The sequence below is a fragment of the Crocodylus siamensis genome, chromosome 1 (assembly GCF_052110815.1).
Source record: "Crocodylus siamensis isolate JL-2025a chromosome 1, ASM5211081v1, whole genome shotgun sequence".
NCBI lineage: Eukaryota > Metazoa > Chordata > Crocodylia > Crocodylidae > Crocodylus > Crocodylus siamensis.
Genome location: NC_143395.1, coordinates 427,116,723 through 427,131,130, shown reverse-complemented (window position 1 = coordinate 427,131,130; position 14,408 = coordinate 427,116,723). Strand labels below are relative to the sequence as shown.

The 14,408-nt window shown below is 61.7% G+C and overlaps 2 protein-coding genes across 6 annotated transcripts; one reads left to right on the top strand and one right to left on the bottom strand.

Annotated features, from left to right (window-relative positions):
- Positions 1-4,526: 4,526 nt before the first annotated feature.
- ATRAID (all-trans retinoic acid induced differentiation factor) lies at positions 4,527-11,258 on the top strand. Of its 4 annotated transcripts, XM_090031258.1 has the most exons (7): positions 4,527-8,063; positions 8,151-8,272; positions 8,421-8,492; positions 8,574-8,645; positions 8,838-8,959; positions 9,127-9,227; positions 10,971-11,258. In XM_090031258.1, the coding sequence occupies exons 1-7, from the start codon at positions 7,559-7,561 to the stop codon at positions 11,231-11,233; spliced, it is 1,257 nt and encodes a 418-aa protein (XP_089887384.1). In that variant the 5' UTR covers positions 4,527-7,558; the 3' UTR covers positions 11,234-11,258. The 4 variants fall into 4 exon arrangements, with proteins under 4 accessions (XP_089887384.1, XP_089887387.1, XP_089887385.1 ...); XM_090031261.1 differs by lacking the exon at positions 8,838-8,959 and having other exon boundaries at positions 7,907-8,063; XM_090031260.1 differs by having other exon boundaries at positions 7,952-8,272.
- A 129-nt stretch (positions 11,259-11,387) lies between these two features.
- TCF23 (transcription factor 23) lies at positions 11,388-14,299 on the bottom strand. 2 transcript variants are annotated; one of them, XM_090031266.1, is made up of 3 exons: positions 13,702-14,299; positions 12,891-13,139; positions 11,388-12,731 (listed from the first exon to the last, which is right to left on the bottom strand). In XM_090031266.1, the coding sequence occupies exons 1-3, from the start codon at positions 13,894-13,896 to the stop codon at positions 12,585-12,587; spliced, it is 591 nt and encodes a 196-aa protein (XP_089887392.1). In that variant the 5' UTR covers positions 13,897-14,299; the 3' UTR covers positions 11,388-12,584. The 2 variants fall into 2 exon arrangements, with proteins under 2 accessions (XP_089887392.1, XP_089887391.1); XM_090031265.1 differs by having other exon boundaries at positions 11,388-13,139.
- Between the last annotated feature and the right edge of the window lie 109 nt (positions 14,300-14,408).

The window sequence follows — 14,408 nt, the reverse complement described above, 5'->3', positions numbered from 1 at the left end:
CCTGCTCAGAGCAGCCCCAACTACATCATCCCAGACACGGCTTTGTCTAGCCGGGTCTTCAAAACCTGCAAGGATGCAGAGTCCACCTCTGGGGAGCCTGCTCCAGTGCTTCACCATTCTCTTAGTAAGAAAGGTTTTCCTAATATCCAACCTCAACTCCCCTTGTTGTCCTGTCGTCTGCCCCCACTGAGACGAGCCCAGCTCCATCCTCTGTGCAGCCCCCCTGCAGGGAGGTGAAGGCTGCTATTCAACCCCCCTCGGTCTTCTCTTCTGCAGACTCAGTCAGCCCAGTTCCCTCAGCCTCTCCTCACCAGTCCTGTCCCCCAGCCCCACAACTGTTTCATTGCCCTCCACTGGACTCTCTCCAATGTGTCCACATCCTTTCTGTTGTGGGGGCCACAGCTGGACACAGGACTCCAGATGTGGCCTCCCCAGTGTTGAATAGAGGGAAGAATCACTGCTGTCCATCTGCTGGCACCGCTCCTCCCAATGCAGCCCAGGATGCCGGTCGCCTTCTTGGCACCACAGGCACGCTCCCGGCTCCTGTTCAGCTTCTTGTCCCTTGTCCCCCCAGGTCCCTTTCTGCAGAGCTGCTGCCCAGACCATCGCCCCAGCCTGTCCCGGTGCACAGGATTGTTCTGTCCTAAGTGCAGGACTTTGCACTTGTCCTTATTGAACCTCATGAGATTTCTTTTGGCCCAATCCTCCAAGTTGCCTTAGTCACTCTGAATCCTAGCCCTACCCTCCAGGTTATCTACTACTCCCCCCAGCTTGTGTCATCTGCAGACTTGCGGGTGCACTGCATCCCATATTCAAGGTTGCTGATGAAGAAATTGAACAAAACGAGCCCCGGGACCGACCCCTGGGGCACTCCACGTGAGACCGGCTGCCAACTACACATCGCACCATTGATTACTACCCTGTGAGCACGATGCTCCAGCCAGCTGCTCAGAAGCTGCGGCCGGCCTGGCTGCAGCCCAGCTGGGGCACTGCACAGTCAGTGAGAGGTTACTGTGCACGGGATGTCATCCCCAGCCCTGCCTGCAGCCTGGGGTCCTGCAGTGCGGCTGGTGCCTGGCCTGGCTCGGCCCTGCGGACCCTGGGAACGGGCCAACTGCTCAGCTCCCTCGTGCCTTGGAGAGGCAGGCCTGGGAGGAAGGCACGGCTGGTGCTAGGGCAGGTCCAGGCCCCGAGGATGGGGCTTCCCCTCCCAGCACAGGGCCGCGGAGTTGAATTACACAGCAAAGTCCACAGTGTTAGCAGGAAGCACCATTAAAACCTGCCCAAAACAAACATACCTGGGTGGGGGCTGGTTACTCTGTAACCCGGGGGTGCTCCGGGGCCCTGTAAACCCAGCTCAGACCCTCTGGCTGGCAGGCAGAGTCCAAAGGGTGACTGAAAATGTCACCGTGCCCCATTAAGAGATTCACACACATCCACGCCTTGAAGGCTGCGCCCAGCTCTGGTCCCCGTACCTCCCACGGGATGTAGAACTGGAGAAGGGCAGCGAGGATAATCCGTGGCATTGGGGGGGCTGCCGCAGAGCAGCGACTAAAAAGAGCAATTAAAGAGAGAGGTGGAGAGATGGAGAGAGAGAGCTTGGAGTGGAGCGGTGGATGAATAGCACATGGCATGGATGGATGGACAACCTTTTCCAGCCCAAGACACACTGACATTAATAAAAATCTTCTGCATCACACAACCCCCGCACCCAGCATCTGACGAATATTTAAAACTTACTTTCCTTGTGAAATCAGGGCTTGTCTCGACGTGCAGAGTCGCTTTACCTTGGCGGAGGGGATGGCCGTGCAATTCGGAGCTCTTGCTCCACCAACCTCAGGCACTCTCTCTGTTTGTTCTGGATGAAAGTCAGGCTTGGAAAATTTCGCTGGCACAGGTATGGTGCCTGGATATTTGTTTGCAGCGGTAAGCCGGAATGAGCCCAACAGCCAGTCACAAGATTTAATTTAAAAATTGCGATCCATTCTTAATTCGGTAAGCCGCTCTTGAGCCATGATTGAAATATTTTTTGTGCTTTCCATTGCAGATGAACTCCAAGGATCACAGATCCTTTCAAAATTTTCAATACAAAGTGAAGGGAAATAAAAACTAAACTCTGAATGCTGAGAAAGTAACGTTAGCCAAAACGCTGCTATTTGGATCTGCTGAATTTGCCAGGGAGAACATTTCTAACCTTTTCGCTGTCTTTTCAGGCCAGAGTGAAACCCATGATCTAAACCCATGCCATTTATCAGCGCTGGAGACAAGGTTTTCACTTCCTCCTTGCATTTTCCTGTTCAGATCACGGAGGTGTGGGAATACATCCCCCGGGTGGGCAAACTTTGGGCCCCATGCTACAGCAGCAATCGGGTTCGCGTGTGCAAACTGCTCCGCAGTTGAGATTTTTACTTCCTCTCTCAGCTCATACAGACATGGCAAAACGTTTCCCGGGAAAGCCCACGTCCCTCCATCTGCTCCCACGTCCTATGAGACCACGATGCCATAGGGATAATGGAGACCTGGTGGGACTCCACCCATGACTGGGCCACAGATATAGACGGCTATACCCTATACAGGAAAGACCATGTAGATAAAAGGGGCCGGGGTGTAGTTCCCTATATCGAGGAAAGCTGCATGTCTCTGTAAGCTGACACCTGGCATCAGGGTGGACAACTGGAGACCCTCTGGGTTAAAATCCGCGATGAACGTGGTATAGGGGACACAATGGTAGGAGTCTACTACAGACCTCCTAACCAGGATCAAGAGCTCGACTGGGAATTCACCAAAGAACTAGCTGAGACAGCACACTCCCGGTGCATGGTTGTCATGGGAGACTTCAACTACCTGGACATTCGTGGAAAGAGCACTTGGCCAAATCCGAACAGTCGCAAAGCTTCCTCATCCTTGTGAATGAGCTCTATCTGACTCGAAGAAGTCTGTGGACTGACGAGGGGCAAAGTGCTGCTTGACCTGGTACTAGTAACGGGATGATCTAATCAGCAACCGAAGGATCATGGAACCGTATAATCATAGAATCACTGAGTGGGAAGGGACCTAGACAGGTCATCTAGTCCGACCCCCTGCCATGGGCAGGAAGGAGCACTGGGGGTGGCAGGGGTGATAAGACCCCAGCCAGGTGCTTATCCAGGCTCCTCTTGAAGATCCGAAGGGAAGGTGAGAGCACCACCTCTCTGGGAAGCCTATTCCAGGCTCTGGCCACCCTTACGGCAAAGTAGTTCTTCCTAATATCTAACCTCAACCTCTCCTCCCTCAGCTTGTGACCATTGTTCCCGGTGACTCCAAGGGGGCCCTGGTGAACAGACTTTCCCCGAGTCCCTGCTGCTGGCCCCCGATAAGGTTGTAGCAGCCACAAGATCCCCCTCTCGGTCTCGTCTTGCGGAGACTGAAGAGATTTGGGTCCATCAGCCTCTCCTCATAGGGCTGGCCACGGAGGCCTCCAGCCATATGAGTGGCCTCCTCTGGACCCTCTCCAGGTTCCCCACGTCCCTCTTGAAGTGCGGCGCCCAGGACTGGACACAGGACTCCAGCTGTGGCCTGACCAGCACCACATAGAGGGGGAGCAAGACCTCTCAGGACCTGTTAGTGATGCCCCCGTTGATGCAGGACAGGGTGCGGATGGCTCTGCCTATTGGTTTGTCACATTGGTGACTCTTATTCATCTTGGAGTCAATCCTGGCTCCAAGATCCCTCTCTGCCTCTGCTGCTAAGAGGGTCAGCCCCTAACCTATAACCCTAATGCTGGTTCCCTCTCCCCAGGTGCAGCACCCTGCACTTGTCCTTGTTGAACCGCATCCTGTTCAGATCCGCCCACTTCTCCAACCTATGGAGGTCTGCCTGGATGCGGTCCCTGCCTGCCGGTGTATTCACTTTACCCCCCAGCTTGGTGTCACCAGTGAAGCTGAACAGGGTGCTCTCCACACCCTTGTCCAGGTCACTAATGAAGATGTTGAACAGCACCGGCCCAAGGACCGAGTCCTGGGGGACTCTGCTGCCCACACCCCCCCAGGTCGACATCGACCTGTCCACCACCACCCTCTGGATGCGCCCCTGAAGCCAGTTTGCCACCCATGTGACCGTGCATTCGTCCATGCTGCAGTCCCTCAGCTTGCCCACCAAAATTGTGTTAGACACCTGTGCCGAAGGCCTTCGGGAAGTCCAAGAAGACGACATCGACTTCCTCCTTCTCATCTAAGCTCTTTTTTACCTGGTCGTAGAAAGAGACCAGGTTGGTCAGGCAGGATCGGCCTGGCACAAACCCGTGCTGGTTACCCCTCAACATCACTTCCCCTGCAGGGCTCTCACAAATGTGGCCCTTGATCATTTTTTCAAAGACCTTCCCCAGGATAGAAGTGAAGCTGACTGGCCTGTAGTTGCCAGGCTCTTCCTTCCTCCCCTTCTTGAAAATAGGGACCACATTGGCCCCTTTCCAGTCCTCAGAGACTTGGACCGAGCACCAGGAGTCCTCGAACAGCCGTGCCAATGGCTCCACAATGACACCAGCCAATTCCCTCAGCACCTGCGGATGAAGGTCATCCGGGCCCGCTGACTTGGATTGAAGGGAAGCTGGGAGACTGACTGTGAGATGATCACCTTCACTATCCAGTGTAAAGCTGGTAAGTCAGTCAGCAATGCAGAAGTTCTCAATTTTAGGAAAGCTGACTTTGACAGGCTCAGGAGGCTTGTTGGTGAGGCCCTAAGGGACCATGACCTGAAGGGGAGGGGAGCTCAGGATGAGTGGTTGCTCCTCAAGGGAGTGATCCTGAAAGCACAAGCAATGTCCATCCCGTCTTGGAGGAAAGGCAGCAAAAGGGCACAGCCCCCTTGGCTCTGCAGGGAACTAGTGGACCTCCTGCTCCTAAAAAGAAAAATGTATAAAGGATGGAGGACTGGATCCACCTCCAAGGAGGAATATTCTGCAGGGAGCAAACCAGGAAAGCCAAGGCTGCGACTGAACTCCAAGTGGCTACACATATCAAGGACAAAAAAAAGTCCTTTTTTAGATATGTGGGGAGCCAGAGGAAAAGCAAGGGTAACATTGGACACCTGCTAAACCAGATGGGACAACTGACCACCAACACCCAGGAAAAAGCCAACCTGCTTAATGGGTATTTTGCATCCTTTTTTCACCAGCCCCAAGGGATGGCCCTGCTCAATATGGTATGGGATGGCTAGGGCAAGGGAAAATTGTTATCCTTCATCAGTGTAGACCATGCAAAGGAACACCTTGAGAGGCTGGACACCTTTAGGTCAGCTGACCCTGACAGTTTATACCCCAGGGTACTTAAGGGGCTGGCAAGCATCATAGCTCGGCCACTGGCACAGATCTTTGAGAACTCGTGGCGTTCTGGTGGAGTGCCCAAAGATTGGAAGAAGGCCAATGAGGTGCCTATCTTCAAGAAAGGGAGGAAAGTAGATCTGGGGAACTACAGGCCCATCAGCTAGACCTCTGTCTCGGGGAAGATCTTGGAAAAAATCATCGGAGAGACCATACTTGACCAGCTGGCTGATGGCAACATCCTGAGGAACAGTCAGCACGGGTTTCTTGTGGGTATGTCTTGCTTGACCGACCTCGTTTCCTTTTATGACCAGGTGACCTATCGCCTGGACAAAGGAGAAGAGATCGACATCATATACCTTGACTTTAAAAAAGCCTTCGTTCTGGTATCCCATGATCACCTCTTGGCTAAAATGGCCAACTGCAGCCTTGACATCACCACGATCCGCTGGCTGGGGGACTGGCTCCGCTTTAGGACTCAGAGGGTGGTGGTCGACGGGAGCCAATCGTCTTGGTGCGCGGTGACCAGTGCGGTCCCACAAGGCTCTGTCCTAGGGCCTACACTGTTTAACATCTTCATCAATGATCCAGACCTTGGTGTCAGAAGCAAACTGGCCAAGTTCACTGATGACACCAAACTCTGGGGTAAAGCATCCACACCTGAGGACAGGCGGGTGATCCAGGCAGACCTGGACAGACTCATGAAATGGGCGGACGAGAACCTGATGGTGTTCAACACTGAAAAATGCAAGGTTCTCCACGTTGAGAGGAAAAACCTGCAGCATCCTTATCGGCTCTGCAGTGCTACGCTGTCTAGCACAATGGATGAAAGGGACTTGGGGGTCATCGCTGACCACAGGATGAACATGAGCCTTCAGGCCCGCCACAGGCTCCAGGGCAATGTCAGGTGCAGGTGAGTACTGCATCCAGTTCTGGGCTTCGCAATTCAAGAAGGACGTGGAGAAGCTTGAGAGAGTCCAGAGGAGTCACACACGTGATCAGGGGGCAGGAGAACAGGCCTTATGATGTAAGGCCGAGAGCCATGGGACTCTTCAGCCTGGAAAAGCGCAGGCTCAGGGGGGACCTGGTGGCTGCCTATAAGTTTATCAGGGGTGTGCATCAGATCTGTTCACCAGAGCACCTCAAGGGATGACAAAGTGGAACAGTCAAACTCCTCCAAGACCATTTCAGGCTGGACACAAGGAAGAACTTCTTTACTGTCCGAGCCCCCCAGGCCTGGAACAGACTGCTGCCGGAGGTGGTGCAAGCACCTACTGTGGACTCCTTTAAGAGACATTTGGACATTTATCTTGCTGGGATTCTGTGACCTCAGCTGACTTCCTGCCCCTTTGGGCAGGGGGCTGGACTCGATGATCTCCCGAGGTCTGTTCCAGCCCCAACGTCTATGAAATCCATGAAATCCTCATGTAACAATGAGAAAAGGCGACTTCTCAAGGGCCATGCTTTTAAATTCTCTATTTTCTTCTGTTGACCCACAGTTTCCAGTGGAACCAGTGGGTCACCAGCACATCCCGGTTTCCTTGCTTGACTTTGCATTTTCTCTGTCATAGAGGCTGCCCCGTCTGTGCAGACGCTCAGGCAGGTTTTCCCTTCCAGTTCTCCCTCCTGAAAATGGGCCATTATCGCCCTGAATATTTCCTCCCCAGCTGTGTTACCTGGTAGCTGTTTGCAAAGTAAAAAACCTTCTTTTATCCCATCTCCATCGATAGACCCGACATTAGCCACGAGCTGAGCGGGACCATTGATGTCTGTTGACTCATCAAGCTGCAAAGCACATTTTCGGCTTGTTTTATTTGTTCGTGAACAACAGCTTCAGCGTCGCCCAAGATATCATCAGTGCGGTGACTTATCATATCGTCTCCAAGGGAAACCGCTGTGATCTCACCGAGTGCGTCCGAGCTGCCGGCACGACTCATACCGCTTTATGTGCTGGTGAGATTAACGACTCTGTGATTGCACGTGGCTTGTCTTGGCAACGAGGTCTGTAGCGTGTCTCCAGTGGGCACCGTGACGCCGGCTTTCATCATTTTCACTTGTTTTTCATTTTGATCCTTGAAACACTCGAAACAATCTTCATCCTCGTTGGCAAGAGCCGGGTGTTGGGCTGTAGGATGCCGTTTTGACTTCCTCAGCACCTCGGCGTGGTTCGAGAGCGTCTCCCCGCACACAAGGCGTCGTGGGAGAGGGCAAGTTGCTCGCTGGTAACCGAAAATCCGTGGTGCAAATAGCTGTCACGGCGGCATGGGCTCGCCCCTCCGACCCCCTGGTTCAGGTCCGGCCTCCCTGGTGCGGGAGGGCGTGCAAACCTTCGTATCGTTACCCGTTTTCCCGCTCCCACTCAGAAGTCGGTGCTGTGGGCGCCCGCTCCGCGAAGGCGGTGGCGTGACCATGTCCGAGGCCCTGGCGCCTTCCCCTCAAGCGCCAGCGTGGGGCTCACCCGCTCGCCCCGGGTGTCGTGGGGGCTCGTGGGCACGGACGTGGGGGCTGGCAGCGGGAGGCGAGGTGGGGCCCACGCGTGTCTCGCCCCGGCCGCCCGCCGGCAGGGAGACGTGGGGCGGCCGCGCGCGGGGTCACGTGGGGCCGCGCCGCCCCGCCCCGGGGCGGTCCCGCGTGGGGGGGCGCGGCCGCGGGGAGGCCCGCAGTCACGTGACGCGGGCGGGCGGGCGCGATGGGCCCGTGTCCGTGGGCGCTGCTGCTGCTCCTCCTGCTCGCGGCCGCCCCGCGTGGGGCTCGCGCCGCCCCCCAGGTACGCGCCCCGCCGCGGGGCCGGGGGCGCGGCCCCCCCGTGGGTGTGGCGGGCGGCCGCGCTCGCTCACCCGCGCCGTGCCCGCAGGTGTGCGCGTGCTGCGCGGGCGCGGCGCGGCGCGGGGCGGCGGTGGCGCGGCTGTGCGCGGGGCGGCCCGGCCTGCTGCTGCGGGGACGCTGCTGCCTGGACGCGGCCACGCGCCTGCTGGGGTGAGCCGGACCCCCCCCCCTCCCCTCCCCCCCCCGCCCCGGCCCCGCGGCTCTCCGCGCAGGTGCGAGCGCGGCCCGGGCCCGGGGGCACCCTCGCCACTGGCGCCCACCCGGGCGGGGCGTGCCGACGCTGCTCTGTGCCCCCCAGGCTGGACATGGGCCGCTGCAACCGGACGAGCCTGTGCCCCGGCTTCCAGGACGCCAGCACCGCCGTGGTCGTGTGAGTCCCGTCCCCGCTCCCGGCGGGGGGGGCGCGTGCGGGGGTGGGGGCGGCTGACACCTGCGACTGGTCCCTCCGCAGCGACCTGACGGAGAACCCCCTGGAGAAGCTCCCCGACGCCGCCTTCCTGGGCTTCACCAGCCTGCAGAGCGTGTGAGCGCCGGGCAGGGTGTGGTCCCACAGGGGGCTTGGTGGGGGGGCCCCAGCACTGGCAGCACCGTGGGGTACAGAGTGCAGAGAGGGTGCACGCTGGGAGTGCTCGGGGCAGGATCGGGCCCTTAACCCTTGGCGGGCTGCTGTGGCCTGGGCGCGCCCAGGCAGCTCTGACCCGTCTCTCCTGCCCAGAGCCGTCCCGCTTGCCCTGGACTGCCCCGGGGGGAGCGCGGCCTGGGAGAACGTCACAGCCGGCTCGGACAGCAGAGTCTGCCAGGGCCAGAGGAACGCCTGCAACAGCTCTGGGGAGCTCGGTAGGGGCAGGGGGTGCTCGGGGAGCCAGTGCGCGGGCTCTGCTCTCGGGGCCACGCTGTCCTCCGCGCTGCTCCCTGCCCCACGGTCTCCCGTCGCCCGCGGGAGCCATCGAGGCGGGGGTCTCACTGCCCCATTGTGACCTCTTCTCCCATCTGCTTCTGCTCAGCCTGGCTTTGCCCCGAAAACTCCCAGTGCGCCCCCAACGGCCCCGGCCTCACCCAGTGCCTGTGCTGGGGGCCCTACCACGGCTACAAGTGCCTGCGCGAGGTGAGAAGCGGGAAGCCACCGGGGTTTGGGCGGGGGTGGTGCTGGTCCTGGGGCCCCGGGCAGTGTCCCAGAGCTGCGGGGCAGGCAGGGAGCTTCAGGGTCGCATCTAGTCCAGGCCCAGGCTGAGGCAGGATCAGCCCTGTGCAAACCAGCCCAGACAAACCCTGCATCTGACCGCAGAGCAAACCTACAGAGACGCCTGGACCAGCCCCAGGCATCGCCCCTCCCCGACATCCTGCTGCTGCCAGGGGGCTCGTGGATCCCAGGCCGTGCCCCCGCTGCAGAGGAAGACAAAACCCCTCAGGCCACACCAGTCTGAGCAGGGGGAAGTCCCTTCCTGCCCCAGTGCAGGGTGGGACTGAGCCTGAGCGCAGGGGCAAGACCCCCCAGCCAGGACACTGTGGGGCTGGTGCCAGCAGGAGCATTGGCCCAGCCCAGCCCCAGCCTGGGCTGCAGCAGCCAGCACCTCTGGGGGAGGGTTAAACCCCCTGACACATGGAACAGAAAAGGGCAGGGGGCAACCAGCACAGCCCCAAAGCCCCCCGCAGCAGAGCACAGGCATCGCTGTGCCTACATCACTCAGGCCTAGCACCCTTGACACCTCCAGGGATGGAGAGTCCCCCCCGCCCTGGCATCACTGTCAGAGCAGGGCAGCCACAGGAGAAAAGACGCATTTAAGGGATCCAAGCTGAACCTCCTGTACCGCAGCCTCCAAGCTGGGCCCTTCCTCCCCGTGGGCTGCAGCCGCATGGTGCTGTTAGACTTGGTGCAGGAACAGTTGTCGGGAGCAGGTGCCAAGGCTGGGGGGAGCTGCAGGTGCTGGGTGAAGGGGAGCTGGGCTAGAGCAACAGGGCGACGTCTCAGCTGGTGTGTTGGGGGCTGCCCACGGGGCCCAGTAACTCGCGCGGGTCCCAGGTGGGCCGTCGTGTTGCCTGGAGGGGTCTGGGGCCCCGGGGATTGGGGTGCACGTAAGGCAGCCCCTGTTCTGGGCTGTCGGCAGGAGCAGTAGGTGCAGCGCCCGGGAGGTGATGCTGCTTCTGCCGGGCACTGTCTAGGCTCCAGGATGGGCTCTCACCCGGGAGAGCCTGGCAGCCCCCTTGGAAAGAGCCAGCTCTTGGTTTCTGCTTTTTGTTTTGTTTTTTGCTTACAAAACAAAGCTAGAGCAGTATTTAGACTTCGGGACCCATGGCTGTGTCTGCCTGGTCCGAGACCTCTGGGCTTATCTCAGATGTTCACCCGCCTGCTGTGGCAGGACGCCTGCAACACCCTTGAACGAATCTCAGGGCCGGCCAGGCTGCCACGTCCCGGGCCGAGAGCACAGTGGGCAGCTCTGGGCTTGGGGTTTTAAGGAGGTGGGAAAGCGGAGCGGTCTGGGGTGGGGATGGGAGCGACCAAGTGGGGACAGGCGGCCATACGGGGGAGGCTGCAAGCAGGGTGATGTCCAGCTTGGAGACGGGGTGCTTCAGGGCATCACCGCAGGCTTGAAGCCTGGAAAAGGGCTCGGGACGGAGCAGAGCAGAGGCCTCGTGCTGCAGCCACGTGGCCTTGGGGCCTGTCTTGGAAGACGCTGGGAGCTGCGGGAGGGGGGAAGCTCCTTCCTCGAGGTGCCCAGGCCAGGGCCAGCCCGTCCTGCCGGGGGGACGGGATGGCCCTGGGGGTCAAGCCTGGCCCAGAGGGTCCTGTGTCCTGAGCTTGGGGGCAGGGGTGAGGGGCCGCGGGCTCACGGCTGGCTTTGCCTTGCAGGGCACCTTCCCCATGCTGCTCTTCTACGGCGTCCTGGGAGCTGTGACCGCTGCCCTGTCCCTGCTGCTCTGGGGCACCCAGCGCCGGAAAGCCAAGGCCTCCTGAGCCGCTCCGGGCTGGAGCATCTGGGGGCCAGGGTGCTCCCCCAGCCTGAAACGGACTGCCTCCCCATGGGACCCCGCACCCAGCCAGGCTCGGCTTCCCCCAGCGTGTGGGCTGGCTCTGCCTTCGGGCTGCTGTTTCCCTGCGTCCCCGTGGCCTGACCCAATACAGACTTGATTTACGGGCTGGGCTGTGTGTGGGGCTGGACCGCACGGCATGGGGGGGGGCCTGGCTGCTGGGACGTGCCGAGAGCCCTGGGCCCAGGCTGAAATGGGGGTGGTCTTTGCGCCCTGGAGGCCTGGCTGCAGCTGCCGGGGGCTGGAGCTGGCAGCCGCGCTCCTTCCCAGGCCCCAACCGCCCCCGGCAGAGGCATCTCCGGGGAGGCCGGCGGCTGCCTCGGGAGCGGGCCGGCAGCCAGGTGTGTGGCAGATTTATGGCCACAGCCTTGGCCCTGGCCGCTTTCCCACAGCGCCGGGGCTGGTTTCCCTCGCTCATGGCTCCAGTGAGCAGGGGGCTCCCCCGGCCTGGTCCCTGTCCTGGGAGGCTGCGTCCTGGGGAGCCTGCTCTGGCCTCGTATGCCTCACCTTGGCCCTATGGGTCAGGCAGGGCTGAGAGGTTTCCCTGCGCTGGTGCAGCCCTTGTCCCTGCTGCAGGCAACTTCTAGGGGGAAGGGGCAAGGGCCCTGCCCCAGCCCCAGCCCCTCATTGGGGCGGTGCAGGGGGCTGCCCCAGCCTGGCTGTGTGGGAGCAGGGGTGTGCAGCTCTTCTCGGCTTCATGCTCCCTTGACCCATCTCCCACCTGGCTGGGCCCAGCAGCATGGGAGGGGTTAACGGTCCCACTGCAAGGCTCGCTGGTTGGGGGCGGCTGAGATGCACGACCTTGCAGACACCTGGCGCCGGCTCTGAACACCCCCCCCCATCCCCAGCTTGGCACAGCTCTTGCTTTGCTTGAGCAGGACCCAGGGCTTGAGGTTGAATGGTAAAGAGGACACAAGAAACCGCAGGAAAAGGCTTCTTCGCGAAAGAAATGCAGGAGCGAAGCCTGCCAGAGGCAGGGGTTGAACCCACAACCTTTGCATTGGCAGACTAACGCTCACAGTTGAGAGCGTCGGGCCCGTTCTCAGCCGGTGAGTCCAGCGTGTTCAGGGGACAAAGCCCAGGAGTCCTGGCGCCCCTCCAGCAGCCAGGAGGGACCCAGGCGTCCTGGCTGCCCGTTACTGCCCAGAGTATGGCCCCCCAAGCCCCAGGAAATCCCGGGCCGGTTGCTGCGGGGGTGTCAGAAGTGGTCCCTGCCCTTGCCATTCTCCTCTCAGCTGGTTGCAGGCTTCTCCAGGCTGGATGGCACCCCGCGGAGGTGGCACGCGGTGCCCTGACGTGGCGGTGATGGGCACAGCACGAAGTCTGAAAGCGGCAGGAGCTGGTGCCCCCAGCCCAGTCCCGGGGTCCGGGATGGGGGCATGGCCTGCCCCAGGGTCAGCGTGTGCTGGAGAGAGAAGCCCTGGAGCAAGGGGCGTCACAGGGCAGGGCCCCCGGCTGCGGTGCCACCCCCCTCCAGGCCTGCCCACATGTGGCTGCCAGGGGCCGTGAGCACCGGGGCCCGCGGTTCGGGGCTGTCCCAGCCCCAGGCGCCAGCGTAGAGGCGGGAGCGCATTGGCCACTTCTGTAAGACACAGGGAGGGGGCATCAGCGAGACCTCACCCCCCACAGCAGAGATGGGACCATGGGGGGCTGGAGCCCAGGGCCTGGGTCCCCCGCTGCCCGCAGCCCCGTCAGCAAGAGGGGAAATGCCCCCATGCCCCGGGGAGGGCCCAGGTGGTACCTTGATGGGGTGGAGCAGGCTGGGGGTGCGGGTGGCGGGGGCCGGGCCCTGGCCCAGGGTGTGGGAGAGGTGGGCGATGTAGCTGGTGGCTAGGACCAGCACGTCCAGCTTGGAGAGCTTGGTGCCGGGCGGCACGGCGGGCAGTGCAGCCTGCAGGGCCAGGAAGGCTTGGCGCAGCGTCCGCACCCGGCTGCGCTCCCGCGCCGCGTTCTCGGGGCACAGCCTCCCAGCCGCCACGCCAGCCCCAGCCTGGGGGGAGCGAGGCAGAGCTGAGCTGGGCCCAGAGCCCCTCGCCCTGCGCAGCCGCCTAGGACCGTCCAGCACCGCCCCGCGTGGCTCAGACCCCAGGCCCTTCTTGCTCCGGGGCTGGTGGGAGCACAGGGCCCCTGCCTCTCAACCCTGCGGCCTCTGGCAGAGGGCCCAGGTGGGTCTGACGCAGAGGCCGTGCCCCCCGCCCTGCTCCACAGTTCCCGATGCCCCTTTCCCCCCAACGTGAGCACGCCCGGGTCTCAGCTTGGGGTGTCGCAGGCCCTGCCATGCACCCAATTCCCTGGCGGCCAGCACTGGCCCTGGGTCTCCAGCTGACCCCCATGCTGCACGTGGCACCGGCACGGACCCCATCCTGGGCTGGCCGATGCAGGCACTGGACCTCCATCTGGGGAGGAGGCTGCCGTGGGCCCGATCCTTGTCCCCTCCCAGCCGCCTCCTGCCCCACAGTCCCACAGCACCCCCTGCTGGAGCAATTGGGACCTGCCCCCGGCCAGCTCTTGCCCACGACCCCATCTGGAGTGCCCCTCCACCTGGTCCTTACCCTCACGGAGGCCGGGACAGCCCCAAGGCGCAAGGCGGCTGCTTTGCCAGGGCCCCAGCTCCTGCTGGCCGTGGCTTGGCCACTTCTCCTCTGGCCTGGGAGCCCCCTGGCCGTGCCAGCCGGGGGAGACGCGGGCCGGCACTTCTCTCGGCCCTGGCCGGCGCTCCACCTCCCTGTGGCCGCGCTCTCGGCCATGCCCCAGCTCCAGCGTCTCCCCAGCAGCTGTGCTCTCCCTGCCGCGCTCCCTCCTTATCTGCTGGGCGGGCGGCTCGCTCAGCTCGGCGCGTCCCCCAGGCAGGCAAGCGGCCCGCTCTCCCCCCTTGGCACTGACGAGGCAGGAGGATAACGAGCTGTCCCGCCCGTGGCCTCCGGTCAGGGAGCTGGGCTCCCTGGGGCCCTACGTTGTGCCCCCCTCCCTGCTCAGGGCGCCAGGCTCGAGGGCAGAGCACGCTGCATATGGGGCGGCTGCTTTGTGCACACTGGGGATCCCTGCCCAGCGCTCAGGCCTCACCGCCCCCAGGCCTGGCTGCATCGCCTGGAGGTGTCCCCATGCCCACTACCCAGCTGGGCTCCCGGGGGGCCAGGGCCGGGGCGCTGCTGCGCCAGGGCTGAACAGCACCAGAGCAGGCTGGGCCAGGAGGGCTGCAGCTGGGGAGCCTGGGGGCGCCTGCCAGAGGCAGCCGGAGCGAGGGCAGCTCAGGGGTCAA

Bases quoted from the DNA above. Each gene is read 5' to 3' on its own strand.
- ATRAID (XM_090031258.1), top strand. From the start codon at position 7,559: ATGGGCTCGCCCCTCCGACCCCCTGGTTCAGGTCCGGCCTCCCTGGTG. The intron at 8,646-8,837 runs GTGAGCGCCGGG...TCTCCTGCCCAG, and splicing joins TTCACCAGCCTGCAGAGCGT to AGCCGTCCCGCTTGCCCTGG. The intron at 8,960-9,126 runs GTAGGGGCAGGG...GCTTCTGCTCAG, and splicing joins CAACAGCTCTGGGGAGCTCG to CCTGGCTTTGCCCCGAAAAC.
- TCF23 (XM_090031265.1), bottom strand. From the start codon at position 13,896: ATGGCCGAGAGCGCGGCCACAGGGAGGTGGAGCGCCGGCCAGGGCCGA. The intron at 13,140-13,701 runs GTAAGGACCAGG...CGCTCCCCCCAG, and splicing joins CTGTCCCGGCCTCCGTGAGG to GCTGGGGCTGGCGTGGCGGC.